This window comes from Aptenodytes forsteri, unplaced genomic scaffold (genome assembly GCF_000699145.1).
Source record: "Aptenodytes forsteri isolate BGI_AS27 unplaced genomic scaffold, ASM69914v1 Scaffold70, whole genome shotgun sequence".
Taxonomy (NCBI): Eukaryota; Metazoa; Chordata; class Aves; order Sphenisciformes; family Spheniscidae; genus Aptenodytes; species Aptenodytes forsteri.
Window position 1 is genome coordinate 946,053 of NW_008795690.1, and position 27,605 is coordinate 973,657.

General features: G+C 35.9%; 1 protein-coding gene across 1 annotated transcript in view; it reads right to left on the reverse strand.

Annotated features, from left to right (window-relative positions):
- The window catches only part of LOC103901903 (transcription initiation factor TFIID subunit 4), a 151,312-nt gene that overhangs the window by 86,251 nt on the left and 37,456 nt on the right, over positions 1–27,605 (reverse strand). Inside the window, 2 exon segments of the mRNA XM_019473018.1 lie at positions 17,919–18,088; positions 25,375–25,489. Of these exon segments, the coding sequence (XP_019328563.1) occupies positions 17,919–18,088; positions 25,375–25,489 (285 nt within the window).

Below are 27,605 nucleotides of genomic sequence, written 5' to 3' on the forward strand. Positions count from 1 at the left end.
GGAGTAACGCAGCCCAAAGTGAAATTGCGCTGAATTCTGTTTGTAGATACGGCTATTACAGCTGGTTCTGTGCTAAGCCGTATGAAAAAGATTACGTTTCCTGCAGCTCTCCCTCGCCCCGTCTCTTCCTCTCTTTTTTTGGATCTGTAGTGTCTATTTAAATGTATATTTTATTACATCACTACAGTACATCATTCCCGCACTTCCCAGAGCTGAATTCTCCATGTCATATATTTCTGATATTAGTTTTTTAATGATTCTTTGAAGTCGTTATCTCTAAACTAACTTAAGCCATCACTGACTCCATATTGTATGCGTCACCTTAAGGATTTTAGCAATATGTATATATGCTTTTTAACTGATTTTTGCTTTATCGCTAAAAAAAAAAAAATTAAATCTTTCTTGGTGCTCAATTTGTCCTCTGTAATAGAGATGGAACTCCGCTGAAGTTGCTGAAAGCTGAACATATAATGGAAAGCAGACATAGGCATTAAGATCCCAATGCTGCAACTGTTACTCCTGCAAATTAAGTCCTTGAAGTCAGTAGGACTATTCATATTGGTAGAAGCTATTTGTGCAGGTCAGACTAGCAATATCAAGTCCTATTTGAGCATGCACCATTTTATTATGCAAACGTGTAAGCAAAGCTATCAATCAAAAAAACCCTAGTCTGAAAGATAAAATGCAAGTGAGAAGGGAAATTTAATTAACTAGTATCCAGAAAAGAGGTTTGAGATGAAAAATTCTACCAAGTATTCTAGGTAAGGGTATGAATGAATAATTGTTAAAATAGTAATTCTTTGAATTTCAGCAGTGTAACTACAGCTACCCAACTTCCCTGAACACACACAATCCTTTCATAATAAAGAACTATCACCATCTTGGTTTTGTCACAATAAAGGTTTTCCTAATTTTAAAGACTTTTGTTCTAAGTAAATTCAACCATTATACGGCTGGTTCTGCCTATCCAACTCTTCAGAAATTCATCCATAAACAAAGGACCATTCCCTGAGATGCCTGGTTCCTAAAGATTCTTGTCCCACATCCTCTTCATCAGCCTCTGTAATATCCCAGTAACTTTCTACTCCTAAAATCCCTCAACACAATATTCTCAAGTCCAGAAAACTACCCGGAGGCCAGTTATAAACAGAGTCCCTCAGGAGTCTGTCCTGAGACTTACCCTTTTTAATAGCTGTCTCAGTGACCTGGAGGGGGAGACACAAAGCACCCTCATCAAGTTTGCAGATGGCACCACAGTGAGCGGTGCAAACGGAAGGGCTACCAGTCAGAAGGACCTGATGAGCAGGCCAGCAGGAACTTCATGAAACTCAAGAAGGACAAATGCAAAGTACTGCACCTGGGATGGACTAACTGTCTGCAATGACACAGGCTGGGGACTGCCTACCAGGATAGCAGCACTGATGGAAAGCACATGAGAGTCTGGTGGGCAGTAGGCTAACCAGGATTCAGCAGTGCATCCTGGCAACAATGAAGACTAACAGCATAGTGGGTTGTATCAACAGCAAAATGGTAGCTCAACAGTAACCAATAAATCAAGGGAAGCAATTATTCCTCTCCGCTCAGCCCACATCTAGAATACTGCAGTCAGTTTTGGGTCGCCCGGTACAAGAAAGACTTGGAAAAACTTGAGTCCAGGGAAAAGTCACCAAGATGGTTATGGGGTTGGAGCATATGACCTATATGAGGAGAACCTGAGGGTTCTTCATAGAATCATAGAATCATTGAGGTTGGAAAAGACCTCTAAGATCATCAAGTCCAACCGTCAACCCAACACCACCACCCACTAAACCATGTCCCTAAGTGCCTCATCCACTCGTCTTTTAAATACCTCCAGGGATGGGGACTCAACCACTTCCCTGGGCAGCCTGGTCCAATGTTTAACCACTCTTTCAGTGACGAAATTTTTCCTCACATCCAATCTAAACCTCCCCTGGTGCAACTTGAGGCCATTTCCTCTCGTCCTATCGCTAGTTACTTGTCAGGTAGTTAGAGAGCGATGAGGTCTCCCCTGAGCCTCCTTTTCTCCAGGCTAAACAACCCCAGTTCCCTCAGCCGCTCCTCATAAGACTTGTTCTCCAGACCCCTGACCAGCCTCGTTGCCCTTCTCTGGACATGCTCCAGCACCTGGATCAGATTCCTCAGCATCATGCTGGGGAAGAGAAGGCTTAGGGGAGAGGTTATTGAGAAGATGGAGCTAGACTCCTTATTGAGGATGCCTGGAAGAATGAGAAATAAATTCATAAACTGAAACAGCAGAGGTTCTGACTGGTTATAAGGAAGAATTCTTCATTATGAAGATAATTAAGTACTGGAACACTTCGCACAAAAAAGCTGTAGACTCTCCCACCTTCCAGGTTTTTAAGACTCAGCCAGACAACGCCCTAAGCAACCTTGTCTGAATTTAATGTTGACCCAGCTTTGAGCAAGATGTTGGACTAGATGACCACTCAAGTTCTTTTCTAACCTGAGTGATTCTATGATCCATGTCCTCCCGCATAGCTCGAACTTCCTCCCATATTCCTTATTATCACACAATACCCTTAGTTCCCTCATACATCTAGGATCACCCCCTGGCGCGTCCCCCAGTCTGTATTTGTCCAGCTTGCTAGCTGGGCACAGTCAGCTCACCCTGAGGATAACCTGGCCAGTCTGTACAAGAGTGCTGACTGGCAGCCAACCAGACAGAAGAGCAAAGAAAAGGAAAAAACGGTAGATTTCCCCCTCAACTGGGACACATGGAGGGGCTATCTAGCTGTTGATTTATCAATGGATTCAAAAGTTACCTGAAGGGAGAGAGAAGGAAGGCGAATAGACCATTCAATCACTTAAGGCTAGCTTTCTTTGGAAAACAGGCTAAGGAAGAAAGAATACAAAACAAATTTCCCCAAAAATGAATTAGCGTCAAGAAACCAGACTACAAAAAGACAAAAAGATACATTTTTAAAAAGTCAACTTGTCATGCACAACATTCATCATGTGTGGAAGCATCACCATATCTTCCTTGCTCTAAATTACATCAGTCAAAATCCTGTTAGCATAGGATGTCAGAAGCAGGGTGCATTCCAAAGCTGTATACTACATGAAGATTTGGCACGCTACTTAAATACTTGGATTGTACTTAGGACAAGGATGGGAAAATTACCAACGTGCTCCTGAAACAACAATCTCATCTATACTTGGGAAGGCTGGCCTAGTTATATTTTCATAAACAGTCATGCATACCACTTTATTGATCCACTGACCTAAGAAAAGTTCTGATACCATTGTTTAGAGATCGTCTTTTTTTTGCTTTCTGCTCCTCAGAGAAAATGCCAAGTAGAAACTGAATCTATGCAAAGGGCTGGAAACTGTTAATCTTCATATGTTTCTACATTAAAGTCTTAGTATTTTTTTTTTGTCACTGCTACATCTCCTCCTGAGTTTCATCCACTCTCATTTATAAAAAGCATACTGGAATTCTGTCTGCCATCAAAGGAAAATAATGCTGATCTCTAAATAGGAAATTCCTGAGATATTCTTCCAGTCTGCATAATTACGTTTTCCAGTTCTAATACAGAAAGGCTTCTCTTCCCTTTGCAAGATTCCCTAGACTGATGATGATGTGGGAAAAGAAATATCATTTATAGTTTTAAGAAATGTGTATGTACACATATATGTATTTTATAATACTATACATACTTAATTGTATCACAAAACACAAATATCCTCAATATATTATTTATCTTTCTAACCAAGTCACTGGACAGTGGCTTCATATATTTTTATTTAGGTCCTAGCATCCTGGATTCTGGTCTTAATTGTGCCATCTGATCATTTCAATAAGTCATAATATATACACTTACATACGTACAGAAATGCAAAACCCAAAAAGAAAATTAAGATTAAACAAAAAAATTAACGTATTTCTATCAACAGACTGCTATCATCTGTCTTTTGTTAAAAAAAGTTGAACTTGTTTCTGACTTTTAGGTGATCTTCTTAATGTGCTTTAAGCTTGATAACATGGCCATCTTAACTTGTAGTTTTGTGACCAAAATTCTGCATTTAAAGCAGTGAGGGGCCACACACTTAAAAGTAAAACATCAAGAAATGTGTAATTTGTAACAAGTTGCTTGCTTTTAAATAATACATTTGTTAAATTCAGACATTTTTGATAACAAGTATATGCTTTAAGTCTTTAAAATTACTTTAGCAATGTAATTCTGAACTTTTCCTAGAGCTATGATAAAGACATCATCAAGGATAACAACAAAAATGGAGCTGGAGCAAAGCAATGCTCCAAGCTATAATTTTAACCAATCTTTCCACTTGAATTTGAGTTTTTATTTTTTTAACGACATAACTAAGGTCACATTCTTCATTCAAGTGTTCTTGCCAGATCTCTACTACACCAGAACTGTACAAGACCATCAAGAATTGATGCCCAATTGCATGAACAATTCTTTGTGGCAGGACTGTTTCAACACATCCTCAGAGGCATCAAATGCTACTAAAGAGTCAGTTGAGTCACACTATCCTATATGAAAAATATGAGGGATGACAAATCAATACCCCCAAAGTAAGCAAATTTCTAATCTGCCAAGCACTTATAGAACAACACAATAAAGCCTGCCTACATATTCACTCTTAATTACATGTTTGGAAGCTTTAATAGCAAACCATGGTTCAATCAGCATTTAATAAAGATCTACAGTATACAAGACAACATGCAAAGGAAGTGTGTTAGAATATTTTTGTTACAAATAAACTATATTCTATTTAAAAGTTTGAGATATTGCAATAGAGTTTCTATAAAGTTTGAACTTGTACATAAGTTACAAAAACCTTGAGGGGAAAAAACGTTCAGCAATATTATTCTGATATTGTCATATGTGTCACTAGCACAAGATTGTTTTTTACAAACATAAAAGCACCTAAACCTTGTCATTGAAAACTTTCAGGTCCCAAAAAGGGAACATTCTGAAGAGTGCTATCATCTGCTTAGCTATCTGAAAGGCACTGGCTTTGCTGCACTTTAAAAGTTTAACTATATTTTATTGATCAAACAAACTGAAATAAATCCTAAGAAGAGTACTGACTAGCACAAGATTGTTTTTTACAAACATAAAAGCACCTAAACCTTGTCATTGAAAACTTTCAGGTCCCAAAAAGGGAACATTCTGAAGAGTGCTATCATCTGCTTAGCTATCTGAAAGGCACTGGCTTTGCTGCACTTTAAAAGTTTAACTATATTTTATTGATCAAACAAACTGAAATAAATCCTAAGAAGAGTACTGCCCTATTTGAGAAGCAGCAGAAAAATACTGTCTTTGCAGATAGGCTTTCAATGAATCAAAAAGTTACTTTAATAATTTATACTTTAAGAGGACTGACAGGATTGACATCAAAGATTAAAAAAAAAAGTATTTGTAAACATTAGGTCTGACTTTGATTATTGATGTGATAAATTATTGAGTGCCTGTATAAAATCTCTTTACGTTTACACTTAAAACAGAAAAACCTTGAAGAACTGGTTTTAAACAGTTAAACAGCATGTATTTAGGGCTTGAATTTGTCTTGTCCTTCAACAGAAGCACTGGGAGAGTGCATAATTAGTCTCTATTTGCCCTAATCACAGGTCAGCCAGAACTGCAGAAAGCACTCTCTGCTATCATCTTAAAACCAGGAGCAACTTCTTTAACTTTAAATTCTGTGCATGAAATACTGGCCCAAGATGCAGCTGGAACCAGACTTCTTAGGTCCAGGCCTCTACTGCTGTTTCAGCTGGCTTGCATACTAGTAGATGGAAACAAATCACAAAGGTCCATCCCCCTTGAATCTGGGACATTATTTGTTTAAACTTTTATTTAACCTCATTCAACAGCATCAGATCTAGAATAATGCAACAAAGATGCATCTGGTCATATCTACCTACCTACCTCACACCCACAGCACAGTAAGTACTAGGCTGTGCCTTTGATTGCATCTACAATTTTAGGCTCAAGCCCCCTTCCTCTTTTATCCCAACAGAACCACCACAGTTTTATGTGCCTCAGTCCCTCTGCACTCTTTCCCATCAGGAAAAGCAAGGCATTGGAAAAACTACCACTTGAATTTCTGCAGCCCTCCCAACTATGCAATTCTTTAATAAATTCCATTCCTCCATTTCAATAGCATAAGGGAAACTGATGATTTTATAGTTCTGCTGTAGGTGTCAGCTGTGAAACATTTAAAACACCTTAATCTCTATAAAATTACATGTAATTAAATACAACATGATCAGTTAAGTAGTCACTGTTCAAGACTTAAGCTATACAGGAACTTTTGGAGGCTAACAGCTGAAAAGACTGGGGGGAAAGGGGAGAGCAGCTCACCTTCTAAAACTAGACAAGCAATATTTTTTTGTCCTAAGACACACCATGTGTGGTGTCTACAGAAAGCAGGTTATGAAATCAACAGAAAGCAATAGGTGCTTTGTCTAATACTATTATATTAGTAATTCTAAACTGAGCAACAGCATTTAACTATCAGGCTGACTAAACACAAAGGGGAAACAACTCTAATGCACTAAGGGCCCTTGGCATCCTGAGGAGCCATAAATGGCAATTACTGAACTTACTTGTCCCAACCTAATCAGGTGGGACTTAAGAACGGGGTACATCTCCCACATAGCAATGTCCTCAGCCTACAAAGTAATCCATCAATACTGCATTCATACTGCTATCAAAGGGAAAACCCAATCTTAAATATTGAGCTAGAGAATGGGGGATGGAACACAACAATGGAAAAAATTGAGGAGGTGGTTTGGGTACAAAATACCCTGGGGTTTTGTTGGGGGGGCTACCAGAGCCTCAGACAGACTTTAAGTATTAAAAACTGAAGGAAAAGCTTGTTAAACAGAGTGATAGTGCAAACAACAAATCACTAGTTCTGATGATTAGGATTAGAGATTCCTAGGGGTATAAGATAACCTAGTGATCCCAGGCAAAAGAAACAGTATGATAATTTTAGCTGTAATTTTCTGTTTTCAGTCCTTTAAATAAAAGCTTCACTTTAAGTCTTACTAACTAAATGCATAAATAATTTAACAGATGTTGACTTGCTGTACTGTTAAGCCTGTCTGGTGGTGGAAGACAGGATGAAGAAAGGAGAAACAAAAAAAACTTTAGTTGCTACCTTCACAAAAACAGCCAATCCAAATGAAGTTGTTTGAGCAGGCGCCTCTGAGGAACCTATAACCTGGAGTCTGTTTAGGGAAGCCACAGGCTAGGGAGCGTTTCCTGCCAAACTAGAGAGAATCAGTGCCAAGTGCTTTGAGATTTGGTAAATTATTCCCTCTAGCAGGTACAAACCAGCACCCCTCTGTGAGGGGCAGATGGCCAAGATATATTCCACAGCTCCAAACCAGCCCTGAACTGGAATGGGAAAGATTTTGTAAACCAGTATCTGATACCGTTCAACACTATACTTCCAGTTCACCTTCATATGTAATAAACAGACTCTGTTAAGGAGAATGACTTTTTATCACCATGTAATTGTTATTTACAAAATAACAGAAGACCCTACATTAATTACTTCAGTGGGCTTGTTTGTAAAAGAACATTCCTCCTCTCATAGGATAAAAATTATCTCATGAGCCAGCTTCTGGATAAAAGTGGACAGTCTTCTGGAGAATTCAAGACTTGCTGGGTGTAGTATTTGTTCTATACTTCTTCAGAACTACCCACCTTGAGATGATTCCCCAGGAAGCATTTTGTGAAATTGAGAAACTGGTGAAACATCAGTTACTTTTTTAAAAATAAATTAATAAATCCCAAACTTACAGATTAAAATCCTCAAAATACATAGCCATTTTCAGTGCAAGACACAGCAGAAAAAAAAGATAACCAGCCATACAACTGCAAAGTAACCTAAAGGAATAAAAATTCTGAATAAATGTTACACAAATTTTAATACTCTCTTCTCCTGCTCCCTCCAAAGTAAATGCCAACCAAATTATTTTAGCAAAGTAAGATTCAACTAAGACTCAGAAGCTCTATAGTGTGAATGCACTGGTACAAAACCACTCAAAGTTTGTTTCAGATACTAAAGTGGATTTAACTTACTCAGTACAAACTATACTATAATAAATAGTCAAGTATTTATATAACTGTATAAAGTTAAGAAAAGCTATACTGTGTAATATAGTCTGGCATCCTTTCTCTAACAGCAGTAGTGGGAGACGCTGCTAGAAGACTATTAAAAAAAAAAGTGTGCAGTGATAACTATGCAACAATATACAGCCTAGGACCATCCTAAGTTAGAGGATCTTATCTTTCTCTCTATTAGGTCAGGATGGAATTTTTTTCCCATTAATTTTTCAAGTAATTTTTTGAACCTGCAACATCCTAAAACAAAGAGTTCCATAACTTAACTACTCACCTGGCAAAAAAATTAGCCCTTTTTGCTTGTTTTGAACTTTTACGGTCCAATTTCATTTTATATCCCTAATTCTTGTAAAGGGAAAACCAGAAAAATAGCTCCATTCTAGGGGGTCATATTGGTATAATTATTTTAACACAACAGAGCCAGAGAAATAGTTGTATCCATGCAAAATCTATGTGTAACCCAGGCCAAAATGTCTGATCCTATTTTCTGTGCTGATTCAAAGCTCTTATGCAAGTTGGTGGGATTTGGGGCAGGACAAAAAAAATTCATCAAGTAAAAAGAATTTCTCAAGAATCCTACTTGACCCTACTTACACGATTAAGTGTTTTTTGATGAAAGTCATTTAAGAATGACAAAAATAAGCCTTCGCTTCTCTAAGAATTCTCAGCCAGGTGGGTAAGTCTGGGAACCCACACATAATTCATACTTTTTGGCAAAAAGTAAGAACTAATTTGAGAAGAGGTCTGACCTAAAATACCAGACAATCCAGTTTCCAAAATTCTGTCTCTAAGCTAGATAATTAAACAGCTGAAAGGTAGCTATTAATCATCCCTAAAGAGTCTTTTTATTATCCTTAGTGGTTTGTCTCTAACAGAACCAAGCTAGTCACCAAACAGCATTATGCACAGGTATGTGGAGGCTTGGAAAATGGAAGGAGTTGCCATAAATCATGGAAGCATGAACATATAAGCAGTGCATCTAGAAGATGCACTTTCATCTATTCAGATGGCAAGGAAGCCTTTCAGCTTGATCAGAGAGGACAGAAGCTACTACTATTAATCTTTTTCCTATTTTTTTCTGTAACTAAACTGTGTATTACCTAATTTCTTTTAGAAGAAATCAAAATCTCAATGTGCTAAGGAAACACGTTATCCTTAATTTTGATGTTTAATTCCTTCTCTTTTAATAATTCCTCTTTAAGATTACTTTTGATGCAATTTCAAGTGTACATCCTAAAAGAAGGGAGGATGCTGAAGTTATTAAAAGGGAGGTACTGAAGGTCAAAGCAGTTTTGAGAACTACATCCAGATCCTACCCTATAATCCCAGTAACCTGTGCTGCAGCAACTGAACGGTGTGAGGAAAATGTAAAAGACAGAGGAGGGGATGAGAACTGAAATAGGTGCAGGTTTCAACAAGTCAATTGAGAATATACAGATTACAGTTATAGGATTTTTTTTTTCATCTTAGTTTTCTCAAAACATAAATACATAATAAGCATGTCCAAAGACATTGAGGAACATTCAAGAATAAACACAGAGTGACTGTAGAGAACTGGAAAATATGTTCACTATTTTTATGAATAATAGTACATGCCTCAGTGTACTTTCATGTTTGGTTACTCACTACAGAGTCAAATCAAAAGAGACTGTTAGAGGGACCAGATGAGAAAGAACTAATATGGCAATGACACCAATAAGAGTCCCTAAGAAAACAATAGAGAAGTTATTAGTTGGGGATTTATCCCCTACCTGTTTTCATGCAGGCTAGAAGAATGTGCTCCTTGGGCTAAGCTCCAGATCAAAAGATACTAAACCATCACAGGACCTCAGGCTTAAATACAAGAAGTACACGATTGTGACAGTATGACAGGTGAGACAGAGATGGAGAACTGTTGTAAGAATGTCAGAGACGACAAACACACGTGAAGGCACAGATGCCAGCATCCTGTAACATAGTCCTCGCAGTAACAGAACACACTCTCAATCACATCCACGCAAGGATTAAAAGGAATACCAAGTATAAGAATTTACCTATATGCTTCTGTTTTTTAAAACAACTTCTGTAAACAATGCAGACATTTTGGCTTTTTTTTTTTCCTGGAGAAGCCATCTCTCTGACACTATAAAAGTCTTGTTGGTGACATTTCTGAACAGGTATCACAGTTGTCCACTACAAGCCTGATGCCAGGCAGACTAGCTCAACATCAGGCCTCATCTTAAGGAGGCAGGATGGGCATGTCAGCCAGAAAGGATATGCACAAAGAATACAGGAAATTATAAAGGATACCAGAAGAGTAGACCGAAGACCATAACCTGAATTTCAGAATGTTATCACCTTCATCTGTGTATGTCCAGGATTAGAGGAAAAGTTGTCAAGATCAGGACATTGTGCCACATTCATTAATACCAAATCCATGCATCACCAGATCATCCACCACTACAAAGTTTATCCATATCAGACACAGTAATTTGATTTTGTAAAATAGCTCTAGTTTATGATAGTTGATATTAAAGTTGCACTCCTACATTATCGTGCAATAGTGGTACCTCATTTGGCACAACATCCAGTGTTGCAGCTACTTCCTTGAAAACAAATACCCTTTCGTTACCAGTAGAATGTCTTTGTACCAGTTCAACACTTTGCAACATTTGGCTGTGACTTTATTTATTTATTTATTTATTTAACACTAGACACTGCAAAACTGGTTAAACCACAGACTAACATTCTCCATATTATAAGCACTGAAAAAAAGTGCCAAATTGCCAATGAGTTATAGTAGAATCTGGACTTTGTATGCAGTAGACTCAGCAACATGAAGGAGGCTAACCAATGCAATTCAAACTCATGGGAGAAGGAAAGACTAAAGTGAAATTTATGAGGTTTTTCAATAATTTTAAGAAATGAAAACATTACAACCTTAGTATAAGCAGCAGGATTGCCAAATAAACGTAATGAACAATCGTTTCAACATATTTTAGAAAATATTACCTTTTACTTTTTCCCCCTTAAACGATCCTTGAAGATGCTGCTCACTGATCAATGACTTCCTCCTCCACAAAGATGTTCCAACATGTGTTGAGAGTTGAGGACATTAGTACCACCTCCAGAGCATGGAGTTTGCCTACAGGGATAATGTAAGTCAGCTTTATTGCAATATTGAATGGTTCTCTAAGGTTTTCTTTTTATTGTTCTTATTTTACATCCAATATTTATTACCAGAAATCTCTTTATGAAATGGACTTTATAAATGAATTTGGTAGAGAATGCATCTCCACAGAACGATGATCTTAATTTTACTCTCCTTTGCAGAGACCAAGAAATTTAGGCCATTCAGTTCCCAGATACAAACTTATTCTGAAGCTGGGCAACATATTTTGGTAGGCCCTGAAGGCCAGAACTGCCTTCCAGAAATAGCAAGACCTTTTAAAGAAGGCTCTTCCACTACATTCATAAAACAGAAGCAAGGTATTATGGTGAAAACAAAACTTGAATCCTCCAAATATTTCTGGGACCAAATAGTATGGTCATGCTCTCAGTTCAATTGGAGTAAAACCTTTAAAAATGATGCCTGAAGAAACAGCTTCATTTTCTTCATAAGTAATCACAGTTTGAACATATCTACATTTTGAGAAATTACTGCTTGGTGAAATAACATCAGTTCTGGCACTTAGAGGTGATACTGCTAAAGGAATAACTCAGATTGTGTAGTGTTGCAGAACCAGTAAGATTAATAAAAAGAAAACCTTAGAAATACACAAAAAATATTGAACAGAAGCTGCCCTACCTTTCACAGAAAGGCAGACTCCAAGCTCTCAGGTGGTACTGAAGTTACCATTCCAACACATGTTGGGACATCTTGTAAAACAGGAAGTCTAATCATGGACCTATTAAAGAAAGAACAACAATACGGTTTAACATTCTGCTGAAATACTTACTGGTTATGTTTATTTGGCAACACTGCTGCTGATACTAAAATGGGAATGTATTCCCACCTTTTTTGAAAAGGAAATAGTAAATGTGAATAACATATAATTGTCTTATAATATTGTAACATTAGCAGTCGATTAAGTTGGAATATAAAACCAAATTCTCTATTGAACGTGTACAATAAACTCCAATCTCAACATAAGAAACTAAATTATCACAATTATGGACAACGCTAAGAAGATTGGGAGCAGTGCACACCTTCTAATCTAAATAAAATTTCTAGCAAATTGCTTGTTTTATACTAATGAAAAAAAACCCTAACTCTGCACTAAGTTACAGAACTATTCCAGATGTCAGAATGTAGATACATCTCTACACCTGCCGCACCTCTGCAGGTGACATACTGAAGTTTATAGGAACTAGAAAAAGTAAACGTATTTGGCATGCACAATAACTTGCAATTTGGATTATACAATACCTAACACGACTTTTTTTCCCTGAAAAAAAGCAGCTAGAATCACAGAAAACACCACTCTAGGTATAGTTCAAGTGGACTAAGCATGTCATTAGGACAACGCACAACTTCAAATTGCTATGCTTAAGAACAAGTACATGTTAGAACTATCTCCAAACACCATCAAGAGTTATGTCCACAGGTATTTAAGGAGGTCATCTTGACAGAAAGATGCTGGTGGGAAAACTGATATTAAAAGGAACATTTCAGTCTGAAGACAAATCAACTCATGGATAAAAAGTTAAAAGTCAACAAGGAAAACGACTAAGTCACATCAACAAAAAGTGCAGTGAAAACAAAAAATTATCTTCACAGGCAGTGCGATAGCTCAGAATTTCAGAACCCACAACAATTGTAATCTAAGCAGCTACAAAAACCCTCTAAAATAAACCAGCCAGAGAAATAAGTATAGTTTTATGTTACAACTGCTCTGTATATGAAAGAGCAATCATCAATAGTACAATTTCATCTCATTCAAACTTGAATACAACTGTTGACAAACAAACAGATGAAATGAGGATGACAGAATGACTCTCTTATTAAACTAGTAACAAATGCTCTAAATAAAGGCTCTGAAATCTACTGGCGTGGTTCCTTGAAGGATATCCCAATCTCTGTTTGGATGGTTTAGCAATATAGGTTTAGCAAAAATGCCCTCTAGAGTATTCAAATTATTTATTTAAAATATATACATATGCATACAACTGGGCTGCCACTGTGACGCCACGTAGTAGATTCAACACACTCCAGAATACAGAAAACACAGATAAGCTATTTCCTTATGTTTTAACATGCATTTTTATAGCAGACATGCAATTCAAGCGTGACTGAACAAAGAAAGAATCAAGGCAGAACAATGATCAATATTTCATCAGGCAGAATTAAAAAAATATATTACATGTAAAATTACAAAAAGGTAAATCTATAAATTATGTTGAGCCTAACCCTACAACTGTATCATTGACAGAGACAGTTGCTTAATTGTATCAAGCCAAGCTTCTCTGAAGCTGTTTTAAGGAAGACTGTAGGCCTTTTAACTACTAGACTAGGAGAATTTGGATTCATCAGCACATTTTCAAGCTTCGTAATAACTGGCCTGCACCACTATGTGTGTTCTAGCCTAAAAATCTATTTGGATGAAGCAAGAGAATCCAGTGCTAATTTTGTGATAGGAAGTGTTGCAGGTGTATGCTACATTGTCAATGTAATAGACTTCTTCCAAAGGAAATTTATAACAATACTAGATAACAGACCTAAATACAGTATTTCATAAAATCACGCTATGGAAAAATTGATTTCCTAATGCAGATATAAAAATAATTCTGAATGAATGTGAAACAAAAATATCATCGATGATTCTCCAATACATTTTTATCATATATATTTAAGTAAAAATAATTTGAAAATACAAGATGGACAGTTAAAATGTATTCAATATGGCCAAACCAGTCCCACATTTCTTAGAATGTCACATTTATAATTATTCTATTCAGCCAGTGCTCTGTAACAATAAAAACTGAAGTAGAAAAATTGGGTGAAGAACACTGAACGTGAAGAGAAAGAGAGAAAGAAACAATATCTAAGGTCAAAGAATACAGTATGCCAAACTTATGTTTCATTATTATTGCATTAAGACAGTTAATTTATGGTTAATATTCTCCACAAGTTGTGACATTCTAGGGATAGCCAAGTAAAAGCAAAATGGCATCATCTGGTTGTAGAAGAAATCAGTTAGAATTAAAACAAAAGCTGTGAGAATTAATAAGCTGCTGCAGATTCTAAGCTTGTGAGGATATCATGCTCTGTTGAGCACAAAATATAAAGCAAAGTTTTTTGGAACTGCTAGTGGAGGTTCTAGAGACCACCAGCTCTCAGTCAAAAGACTTCTCAGGGAAGTACACAACAGATCTGTTCCCTTTTTCCATGGATTTAGTTATCAGGCAATATAAAAAGGGTCACTTTTTATCCCATCCTTCACTATGTCCTGCTACCTTTCACCAATATTAAATATAAAATACAGTGCAGCCTAATTCTTATCTGCTCTCAGAAACAATGCTGTAACAATAATTCCCGAGTCAAGGAGTTTCTATTTTCACAAGATGGTTACAAACCAGAGAAAACTGTCACGCTTAAAACAACCTGCTAAGTCATATTGTTTTATCGATTGAAGTGTTGCCCCTTTTGGTAAACAGTGGAAACCCAGAATGTCAAAAACTAGCTTCTAAAACCTAACTAATACAGCATTCTTACCCACCAAGAAATAACTTATGAATGAACAGAAGTGAAACAATTACAAATTATTAAGGTTATTTTTCTTGTTTCTTTCCCATAAAAACCACATGAAAAAGCTAGGATTTTTCAGCATTATTTATTTGTGAGTGTCTAATCAGCTTATCTTGCCCTTTAAAGAAATACTACTCATTTTAATAATAAAGTTAAAGACCTAGAAAGTTTTAAGAGTTTGTATGCACATCAGCATGCACATGAAGAACATCAACCTCTGCATCTCAACTTCCCCAAAAAGAAAAACAAAAGCCTTACAACTCTTTGCATATGTTTCATTATGCTGTGCTGTCATGTAGAAAGATCAGGGTTTAAAGTTTTATGATCCTGAATGGAATAGCAAAAGGAATACATTATCTGCTAAAAAATACCCACTCTTGATTCTGCATCGAAGAATTTGAAACAGTCACAGCCCTGTCCTCCTACATGAACAAATGGCAATGATTACCAGCCAAATGGTAATCTAGACAACTAGATACAAAATTGGATAAGGAAGCATGTGGGAAGTGGATGAATATCTTTGCATGAATTACCTTTCAGTTACTTCTTCTATTTAAAAGGATCAATAATAATATTAGTCATTTAGATTTAATATAAACTTTGGATGATAACACTGCCAAGTTACAGTAGAGATAAGAACGTACAATATATTAAGAAACCTCTTTCACTATAACTTTGAGGCATTTGGCTGGTGGTTACTGCCAAAGACTGAATAGCATCTGCTCTCACTTTAGCAGTTTATATTCTGACTCTGGTGAATGGAAGCACAATCTCTGAAACAGCCTTTGGGGAACACTACTGAGTTGCTCGACAGAGCTCTTACTCAGAAAAGAAAGGAGATTAATATTACAGAAAACTTGAAACATCTAGCTTCTGAGAAAGAAGAGCAGTTTCCTAATACTGTACATACCACAAATCTCTCTTTTACTAAAACATTAAAAATATGCCCTAAAACTAAAGTGATCATTAAATATGAATAGATTTAAAGGTAGAAAATAAGGTCTGTTTAAGCCATATTCAGGTAAAAGTAAGAAGAAACAATCTATTTTATCTCATTTGTCAACAGGCGTAATGAAAACAGAAGAATGAGGACTCACATAACATACTTTCTTTTTCCTAATGTGCTTGAGAAGGTCACAGCCTCCTTTGCTTAGTCCTGGTGTGTCTAAGCACAGCAACATATGGCAAGACTGAGTTTTGTCGTGAACTTACAGTGTCATTATTTTAAGTGCCCAGTAGCACAAACTACTAAATTTGTGTGTGGTCCTATGCAAACAACAAATCTGGCCACACACAATGAAAACCAAGCTTCTAAAACTTCAAAATCAGCTGAAGGAATTCTCTCCTCAAGAGCCATAGATCCCAGATAGTAGCCACTCCTGAACCCCACAGCCACTTTCAAAACTATAAAAGGCTTCATGTAAAGCCAAAATAAAGCTCTAAAAGTGGCTGCAGGAGATCACTAGGAGTGGCCGCTCTTCTGGATTCACTGCTTTTGAGAAGTAAATCCCTGCAGCTGCTTTTAAAAGCTTTGAAAGTTTCATTTCAATTATCAAAGCCAATAAAGCTTCAAAAACAGCCATAGGGATTTGTTCCTCAGAGGAGCAAACCCCAAAAGGCAGTGATGAATAGTGTGATGGGTTCTGTGGCTCTTAAAGTATGTACAGATTCCTGTAAGTCCTGCACTTGTAATTACAGCTTCATGTTGTGCAGCAATTGTTACACCCAGACATTTCATTAAGGCTTATATGGCAAATTCATTACTGATTTCCCATTCTTTTTAACAGTTTTATGTCTGTTTCCTTTTTGTTTTCTTACACCTGTAAAAACTATTATGTGAGCATCCCTCACAACAGTTTCTCAAACAAATTTCATTAAAGCCTTGCTGGCTTCCTATCTCAGGTGGTGGTAAGCCATCTCACAAAATGTTGCAGATCGCTTTCCCAGACTGCATCACATAATGCCATCATCACATCACTGCAACATGATAACTACAGCATGCAAAATAATCCATGTATCTGAATGAGAACTTAAAAGGGCAGTAATTAAAATACAAAAGTGAAGCTTGACAATAAGTCAATGAAGAACTTTGCCTGCAACTGCAATATAAAAAGGCTTCCATTAATTCAATGAACATAAACACAAATAACATTTCAGAAGTAACCGCATGACTTAAAAACTTAACTGTACTGACTTGTAACAAGGTTTTGGTCTTATCTTTAAAATTACAAAAACTAGATCCCCAAAAATTTTACAAATTTAACTAGTGACATAAGCATAGTTTTAAAAGAAATATATGATTTATGCCCCTAAACAATTTGAGCTTAGTATCTTAAGAAACCGATGGCTCTGAAAATATTACCAAAATTATGTTGAAAAAGATACATTTAGGTACTAGAACATATATAGTATATTAATGAAATATGTCATATAAAATACATTCTGAGCCTACTTACTAACCTTAAAACATCACTAATTTTGAATACTTATTTTTTCTACTACAGTTTTTAACTTCTATTTTCAAATGGCAGAATGAATAAATACACCTTTTTGCCAGGATAAATAAATACACCTTTATGAAAAAATGCTATAAGAAAATCACTATGAACTTAAATAGATGCAGGTGTTAAGAACTGAGTAACTGGTTAGTATGGGGAAAGAAAATCTTGACAGATAACTTCAACATTCTGTTAAATGTTATTCACAGGTGTCCTCTGTGACCTGTACTACTTACTCTACCTCTCTGTTTCAATCTTCTCATGTGTAAAACATGAAGGAGGATTGTGAGAAATAATTAATGTTTGCAAAGAGCTTTGAGATCCTTGGACATAAAAAACACAGGGAGAGCATGAAGTATAAAAGTACCAGTATACTATTTTTTTCCAACTTGAACTAAGTTACTTTTATCACAAAAACCTTGAAAGTTTAGTAATACAAGATTATGTAATAAAATGCTTAAAAAACAATCTTAAGTGCTAAGCATGTTCTCAGAATCTCGTAACTCCAAAGGAAACACTATCAAAAGGAAAGGACATGTTTCTCACCCATTTCAAGTATGCGTTTATGTAGAGGTATAGCAGCAAGAAAGGGTTCATCTTTACAGGACTGTATCTGGGTTCCAACCAAGTCAGAGTTGGCAGCCATAATTCGGGCACTTTCTTCATTAAGATTAACACCAGCCATAGAGGCAACATCATTGATGTCATCATCATCTCTATAATGAAAAAAAAACCCAAATAAAAATAATTCTGCATGTGATACATTCGTTTTGTATATTACCTGCTTCTCCAAAAGTAATCATCATGCAATATGCCCAGTGGCTGGGCCAACTTGAGGCACAACCACTAGGGTCTCCATTTTCATAGAATATATTCCAGATTCAGAAATGACTAAATATTACTCTGATCACATTAGGAATACTTAGAAGCAGGACAATTTGTCTGTAACAGACGGTGAGACAGAGGTGTCTTTTCTTCATCTGAAAATCAGTGATATCAATGAAACCAGATGGTCAGGAAACTAAAGGCAATGATCACCACTAAAGACAGAGCATTTGGCTATTCTCTTTATGCTAAAAACTAGGAGTAAAATGATAAAATAAATAAAAACCCCACAGACATTAAAAGCAAAAACATGAATTTGGAATCCTGCACTGTTTCACAAGTTCCTATCAAAATGGGCACCAAAGCATTTTCAGCAGTAGTCAGGAAAGATTCTTTGACCATGATGAGTTCATAAGTAAGTTTTGGTTCCAGCTGTGGTTTGAATATGCGCTGGTATTTTTGCTGGCAACATACAAAAATCAGTTGAACATGTCAACTACTTTTAGAAAAATTAGCTGCATTTGAGAAGATGATAGCAGCACTTCCCAGGCCACTGTTTGCCCTGCAATACCCTTCCTAACAGCTTGAGGAAGTTCTAACAAATTTGAGTTTCCATACCTGTATCTCTCAAGCATCTTTTACCTCCTACCTCTGTGAGGTATGACTCACAACTGTGGAAACAATCACCTGTTTTTAGCGCATGCTGTTTAGGAGTTATTACTGACATGAACACTGTATTTCAGCATATTCTAGGAGCGATTACACAACCTTTGAGAATGTATATATGGAAAAGATCCACATAGATCCAAGTCCAGACTCCTACTACTGCATAAAGCAAACAAATAAAAGCTTAATTTAAAAGGTTTTTAAAAAATTATTACATAGATGTCCTATGCACTCTAGAATACTTTCTGTCACTTGTAACAAGTTTAACACCTACAGTAAAAAACAAAAGCTACAAGTAACATCTGAGAACAAAAGGAGAGAAAACTAGAAATCCATAATCTAGGTCTTTCCTGTCCTCCCATACTCTCCTTGATATCTGCGCTAGAGCAGCCAATTTTGGTGGAAGACTTGTATGGTTTGTTAGATACTGGTTTTGTTTTCCCTTGTGGGAAGAAGTTAAGGCAGGATTTTTGTTTGTATAAACCTGCAGAAATGTGCTGAACACTTGAGACAGAAAATGGAAAATTTTACAATGATTGTCAGAAAAATGCTACACAAACGAGCTGTTATTATTTTCCATGAGTGTTAAGCACTTGATTTCTTCTCTTGGAATGAAATTCCTGAGGATAGTGTCACAAAATTGATCTCCTGCCTTGATGGTTTTCATGCTGAGTCTAAAGGATTTTCATTTTTACATTTCACATGGCATGTATGTGATACTCATAGGAGGGTCGCAAGAGCCACCATGAAGAAACTGGGCTCCTATGCATTCAGTGCATAGATGACCAAACTACTCTTCGGCCTTGTCCAACCAGTTGTGAAACGGCCCCCAAATATCAGAGCTGATAAATGTACTTGGCCACATAACAACTAACAGTGACTTAAATATTCAGTGACAAGTTCAAAAGATTCCAACTACAAATGAAAAACAGCAATAAAAACTGAAAAAGGGGAAAACCTAAGATTTTTGGGGGTTAAAAACCTCAATGCTTAAAATAGAATGAGCATCACCCAGGGTGATCTACCCAGGACTCACAAGGCCCAAATCCAGCAGGCCTTTTAAACCATGGCAAAACCAAATTCATATAAAGGTAGTTAACATAACACAAACTCAAAGCTATGTAAGATAGTGGAAGCTACTGGAAAACAGACTTGAGCCCAGAATTTCAAAATAAAGCTAAAACCGACCAAACTACAAAACATTAACCAGCTTGTGCAGTTAAAAAAAATTAATAATCCAATATTGATTCCCAGTGGACCCTCACATCTCTGTGGGTGCAAAGGCAGCGCTGCTTCTCTGTGGGGTCCGGCAGTGCCTGGGTACCGCTGCCTGCTGAGGGGACCTGAGCACAAAGACTCAAAGGATCTTGATAAAATATTAACTGAGCAGGAAACTCGTATGCTTTCTCTATATATAGCCCCCCATGATCTCACTTGCTTTAGCAAGCATTTATCACACAGTTACGCACCATCTGGCTAGCAGTAAGTAATACAGTCTCAATCCGTATTTCCAGATCAGGTTGCCAGGACTGAGGTACTTTCACGTCCTTCAAGCAATCATCCATACAAAAATATACACAATTTTTAAGAGAAGTTTATACTTATCTCTACTTTTACTTAATAGCTGAAGAAAGTACAATCCATCTTTTATCTTCCTTCTGCTTAGCTTTTTAGCTAAACCAGGATTCCAATGAAATTATCAAAATCAATGCAATAGCACTTATAAAGACCATCACTGTAACTCCTGGACAGAATCATTTCCTTCCATCTTACACTGGCAATCTACTATCTGTGAGTACATCTGTTGGTTGGTTTTTTTTTTAAACGTTACATGGAAGACATATGAAATGTTTTAATCATAGTCGGGACTATAATTTTTTCAGTCTAATGGGAAAAAACTCTATCAATATATCCTTTTTGACTCTGAGGAACTTCATCACGAAAAAGAGCTTGGGTTTGGATACGAAACACACACACGTTTATATATAAAAAGGGCTGACATTCTTGCCAAACAATTTCCTATAAAAGTCAACTTTTAAGTCCAGATGAGTGAGTTTTCAGAAGTCATTCTGTGGAACAAAGATGCCATCCAGTGGTCGCCTAGATAGACAGTAATCATCAATCTTCCCCTTTTCATCCCAGCACAGTATTTAACAATTTCATGTTTCTTGGCATATAGCGTACTGTGCTCATACTAATTATACTGTTTCAGTAATTATTTCTGTTTTCTACTGAATTAAATTCTGAGTCTTCTGGGATAAATCTAACATTCCAACATGCATGCTATTTTTAAGAAGACAGCATGGGTTCTCAAACTCTTTCCAAACACAGGCTACATCTTAAAGTAGCCTAAGAGTTCAATTCTTCCTCCTATATTCAAACTCTTGTAACACCTCACCCTCTCCTCTTCATTAAAAACACTCGTGCAATTACAAAAAAAACCCCAAAACCCTTATTTGAGAATAAGAAAGAAAAAACAAAGTATTCACACAGTTGTCCGTAACATGCTTCAAAGATTTTGTTTAAACTAAGACAAGCCATTATAAAAGTCTGGTAGCATTTTTTTTATTAACAATTCTTAACTGCATGATTGCATACTGTTTTTTCTTTCTCATGCACTTTGTAAGATTTGAGCCAATGATGTCCAAATCTGCAATACTGAACTGCTCCCAAATAAGCTATAAGAATACATAAAGCAACTGAGACAACACTGTACTATTGATCCTCCTCTCTCTCAAAAGTGAAATTTCATGTTTTTAGGACAAAGTCCCTACACGTATGCAAGACTGAGCAAGTCTACAAATTCCATGGATCACAAGATCAGAGATCAACAACAATACACTGGATATAAACGGTGACTTGAAATTACAGTAACAGCCACTACTATATTACATTTCATACTGGCATAAATTCTATTTACACAAACTTCTTATAATGCTTATTCTGACTTCAAAGCTTTCATTTGAAATTTCTCTCTAGTACTGCTTTGTCATACAATTCATTCATGGTCTATGTTGGATCTTCTCACTGATAAGCAAAAGGGATGACAGAACATACCACATTTGTAGTCAGCATTTTTCTTTATTTTGAAAAATATGGAAAAAATACATGATCACATTATAGCTTGAAATATTTATTTGGAAAAACAAAGAAACTTAAAGCTTAAGGCTTTACATCATATACCATTTTGAGATGAAAACTTGGAAGATATCCTTTTAACACTTACATTAGGCTTTCTATCTCTCCTTAAAGGACGTTCTGCTTTGCACATTATTAGATGTAACATCATGCATTTTGAGGCATTTTGCCAGAACTATATTTTTAAAAATAAAAATGAAATAACAGGCAATAGATTCTTTTGGCTAGGCAAAAGAGGTCTAAAAACAAATTTTTTATTCCCAGGTAGACTCTACTTTAAAATGATGCCAGTCAGCAGCATAAAATACAAATACTAAGATAAGCTTCAGACGATCTCAGTCACTTCATAGAACTGATTCTGAAAAAAACCCATCACATTGGCTGTATAAAACCTGATACTGACGGGCTCCAAGAGGTTACCTATAACTTCAAAGTACTGTTTCAGAAAAAGAAAGGTTGCTGCGAAAAGGAAGGAGCATCTGGCTAGCTGGTACACGTTGGCAAACATACCATCATCACTCACATTAAGGGAACGGTTCTGTCCACTTCTTGCCTCATTTTACATGCAATGCCACTGAGCCTTACTCAATACAGTTAGGAAGTGGTAGGATAATACAAGAGCACAAACATGTATCTCCATCCTTGGAGATATGTAGAACTGGACAAGTCCCTGATCTAACCAAACCTGCTCTGAGTCAGAAGTTGGATTAGTTGACCTCCCAAGGTCCCTTCTAACTGAAATTTTTCTGACTCTCTATCGGGGGAACAAATGTTTCCACTAGTTCTTTATATTGGCCACAATCCGAACTATAGGTAATAATTACTTTGAGAGTCTGCTACTTTCACTGTCATCAGTGGTAAACTTTGTTAGTGGGAGCTCTGAGGTTACCAAACTAGATGATGATGTACACAGCAGTTGTAGCCAAATACGCAGGCCCCTAGCATACTTCAGTGCGCCTTCTGCTTCATCTCTCCCGACTACAGAAATCTCTAGCTGGACTATTACAGTACAAATGTAAGCCTGGATCTCTACTGTAAAACAAACAAACAAAAAATTACAAAAAATGGAAATCAAATTTCCATCCTTAGGTATTAACGTAGTTGAAAAGTCAACTAAATGGAGTTGTTTGTAGTTCTCTCTGAAAACTTAGCAACAATAAATTTTAATACCAAAAAAGGTGACATAAAATTTCATGAATACAACAACTTTACATTGCAGAAGTCTTGGGTTGAAAACTCTGTGTCATAGAACAGCTACTATAATATCCAGTGAACTCATGTAAGCAGTCTTACAGTTCATTAATAAATGCTGACATTAAAGGCTAAGCTGTAATTTGCAAAATTCCTAATTGCTACGTCTTTTATGTAATTCCTTCCTGTATTTCCCACAGTCCAGAACAGAAGAAACTGAAAATAACAAAGTCCACATTTTCATTTCTAGTGACCAACACTTTGCTCACAAGAGTGAAAAGCTCAAGTAAGTCATTTTAAAGAAAGCAGAATATAAAATAATGAAACAAATATGCAATAATAAAACACTAAGGGCAAAATAAATTTATACATAACACAACTATTTTTCAAAATTCTTTCTTTGCTTTAGATGCCAGTTTGCCTTCTGGCTAAAAACACATTCTTCACACACGCTGGGAATGTTGAGGAAAACTAGTCAGCATTCAGAGGATTAATACAGATTTCCAGCTCTGTGCCTTTAGGCTTAATAGTCAGACATCTATTTGTCCTCAGGAGAGGTTAGGGGTTGAAATGCAAATATGCAAACAACTGAATTCTTTGTTAAGGTATCAAGAAAAAGCTTGATCTTTGCTGCTGTTTAATAAATCCTTGCAATTTTATGGACTTATTTAAATGCAGCTTTGTGTCTTACTATTTTGAAGGAGAAAACAATGCAAGGAAACAAACACATTCATTCTGACTAAAATTTGTTCTCTAGAGGAAAAATGACATACACCCTTGACAGCTTATTTACCAAACTCACTAAAGATTTATTGATTTATCAATCAGTGCCTTGAGCATTTGCTTCTCCCCAAGGGAAAATTAACAATTCCAGCTAACCTAATATATTCTATGTATAAACTAAGTGAATGCAAGAATCAATCCTGGCACAGTTTACAACATCCAGTTAAAAAAATGCTGTCCCTTTTGGTGTATGTAAAATTGAAAGCTACACTAACGAAGAATAAATGCTCATGTTGCTTAAAAACATAAAAAATACTTATTAAGACAGTACAATTGAACCCAACAGACATTTTAAATCATTTAAATACTCAGTGGGAGGCAAAAGCATTGGAAAATAAAAAATTGAATGATTTTGCTTCTAGATTAATACTAAGTACTACCACTATTAGTTGCAATACTGACATGCCTCAAAGCAGAGATATTTCAGAGCTACAAATTCTCTTTTACTTCACCTGCAAAAGCATAAGCCTGAAAATTAATTAGTGGTTTGCTGATGTCAGAGCAACATAAGAATTCCAGAAGATGAAAATTAAAATCTAGGAATATTTTGTCATTTAACAAAGAAAGAAAATGTTTAAACACAAATAAAATGTACTTTCATCAGTGGAAAAAAATTAAAATGATGGTAGCGAAAGCAAAATGCAGTAAACATAAGATTAACTTTTCACTACAAAGAGTAAAAATATCCAAAATATATATAAAATAGAAGTTTGAAGTACGAAAGAACTGGTATAGCAGCTCAATGCATCAATGCCACCGTGTTGAACCTTTGCAGCACCTGATTACTACAGGGACCCACAGAATGCCCCAACCTCTGCTACCTAAGTAAGAACGTGAAGAATAGATACAGCAATGTCTTCTCATCAAAACCAAGAACAACAATCCTACACACACACACACACAAAAAAACCCCAAACCCCACTACCAAAACCATACAGTATTTTCTCTACGCTGATGAGGAGAGAGCTGCAGCTTAGCTGCAGAAGCCTATCGACAGGAGGCCTTGTCGTCACAATTAGTATCTTCTCAGCAAGATGTGTTCTATATGAACGTTAGAATCCAATATGTAAAACCAACCATGTATTTTTTTTTTTTTAAAAACTTCATACACATAATTCCATTTACCAGAAGTTTTAGTATAATCCACAGAATTGAAGGCTTCACTAAATATTAAAAAGTGCATTTAGAGAAAAATCCTCAAGACAGGTCATGACCCCCTCCCTTTTTTAAAAATAGAACTAAGAAAGAAAATTGTCATTCAATCACAGTAAGAAAATGCAGGAATTATTGTAAAACACTGCCCTCTGGTGTTAAGCCAATTCTAAATTCTGTTTTATATTTAAGATCCCCCCAGTGACCCCCCTGCATTTTTTTTTTTTATTATTTTTTATTTTTTTACCTGAAAGAACCACCTCCAGGGTCATTCAGCTTGTTTTTCTGATTTGCAGAGACCTGAACACCAAAGCCCCCAGGACTTTTGCTGGCTTGTATTGTTGGTGCCTTCCCTACTGTGCCTGAAAAACACCAAGCAATGTTATTATGAGCTGTCTTAGACAATTTACATCAAAGAACCTTCTGTCCAGGAACTAAATTTAACTGTCTGTAAATTGCAAACAAAGGAAGTTATTATTTTTAAAGATTACACTGCTGAAGAAGAACAATTTAAAATACAAAATTTATATTAACATTACAGTTTGTTCAATGTTTACAGAATACTGAAGATTCCAAAACTGAACACCGCTGGCCATAACTTGTTATAATACACATAATGGCTATAAGTGTGTTTGCAATTGCCAGTAAACCATTTTTCTAGATAATCTGCACAGAATAAAGAAGCAGAATTTGAAATGTTCTTAATACAGATGCTTTAAGTCACAGTCACTCAGGGTATTAACTATGCCTTTTACATTTTTCTTTATAGTCATTGTTCTTTGTTGCAGTGAAAAACATATTTTCAGAGTTGAAAACATTACTTTAAATATTTTAAAATGTTTTATATTGTATGTAAAAGAAAAAACACTATTGTAAAATTTGCTATAACCCCCCTCATAAAGGTTGTCTTTCACTTTCTTATTTTTAAAACGATGATTTAAAAGTAATTCATCTCTGTATCTAGACTTTACAGGTCTATACGTAGAAGTAAAACTGGGCTTTCTAAATGAGCCGAAGTGCGGTGGACATTCAGCTTCCTGTGACAGTAAATTAAAAAATGGATATTAATTCCTCTCTGACATTTGGAAAAATCTAACCAAAATCAATTACAAATTTAAGTTGCTGATTAGTAAATCAACAGACCTGTATTACTATTATTAAAAATACTGTACCAGTATGCAACTGAAAAAGCATTGACAAACGAAACTTTTGGAGTAAGCCCTCCTTTACTGCTTAAACACATGTCTACTTGGGTTATATTTTGTGTTTCCTTTAATACCACCTGTGTTTTGGCATGTGAAAATACTTAATTTGTATGTCTACTTGACTTAAAAGAGCTCACCTTTTTCTTGTATATCACTCAATTTTATTGAGCGTTACATAAATATAGTGTTTGAGACTTTGAGAAGTATGCGAAAGTTATTCCTGCACATCTACGACTCAATTGCATATAAATGGCATGGTATGAACCCTAGTAGAGTTACATTATTTTTCTTTCATGAATTATAAAAACCTGAAACACAACTACCCCAACAAATCCTTTTAAGAATACTTCTTTGCTAAAACAAAAGTGTTAGCTTTGAATGAGGCCAGCATTACTTTTTTTATTTTGAAGTCTTCATCAACTTCAACATATGATCTTAAAGCGAAACTAATTTGACGGTGTTCGTTCAGTTCTTCAGTCTGTATAAATAAACTGTTGTGTGGACTCTCAACATCAGCAAATATAAAACAAGATTTAGGACTTCAGGCTCCAAGTGGGGAACAAAAATATTTTGTCATCAGAATATTTAAGGTCCATGAGATGTCACAGATAGCATTAGTTCATGGACCAGACAGTTCATTTATCTATTTCAGATGAACTAATTGAAAGGTTTTCTACTAAGTGAACTGGAAGGAAAGAAATAATACAGTAACAAAAATTAGCGGATCACTGCTTTCTACAATTAACATCTAGGAGATTAAAAGTATGTTAACCTCGAAAATTATTGCAATGGCGAAATTAAGGTAACAGTGGCACTCCTCCAGAATTAATATCATATTCCTTTAGAACTAGTATCAATGATTTGTTTTCTACAGATGATAACTTTTGATTAAAAAAAAAAAACAACACCCCAAAAACACAAACCAAAAAGGTACAGCAACAGAGTAGTTAACTTCTTGGTCTCAGGAAAACAGTATGTCTACACTGGATATGGAAAAATTAAGTCTCACTTTCTTTCACCCCATGTATATGTAATTCTACTTAAATGGATCTGGCAAAGTAAATTTAAGTTTTGGGATGACATACAAGTTTTCTGATTTAAATCACAACAGTGCATGATTAAGCAGTTAGACACAAAATATGGCTAAAACGTCAATTTATATTATGAGGCAGGGCATATTTTGAAAAATAATATCACCTGTGGGCCTAGATATTTCATGGGATTGGTAATGACATACAGAGTCTTTCACCACTGGGTCCTCATTTAAAATTTT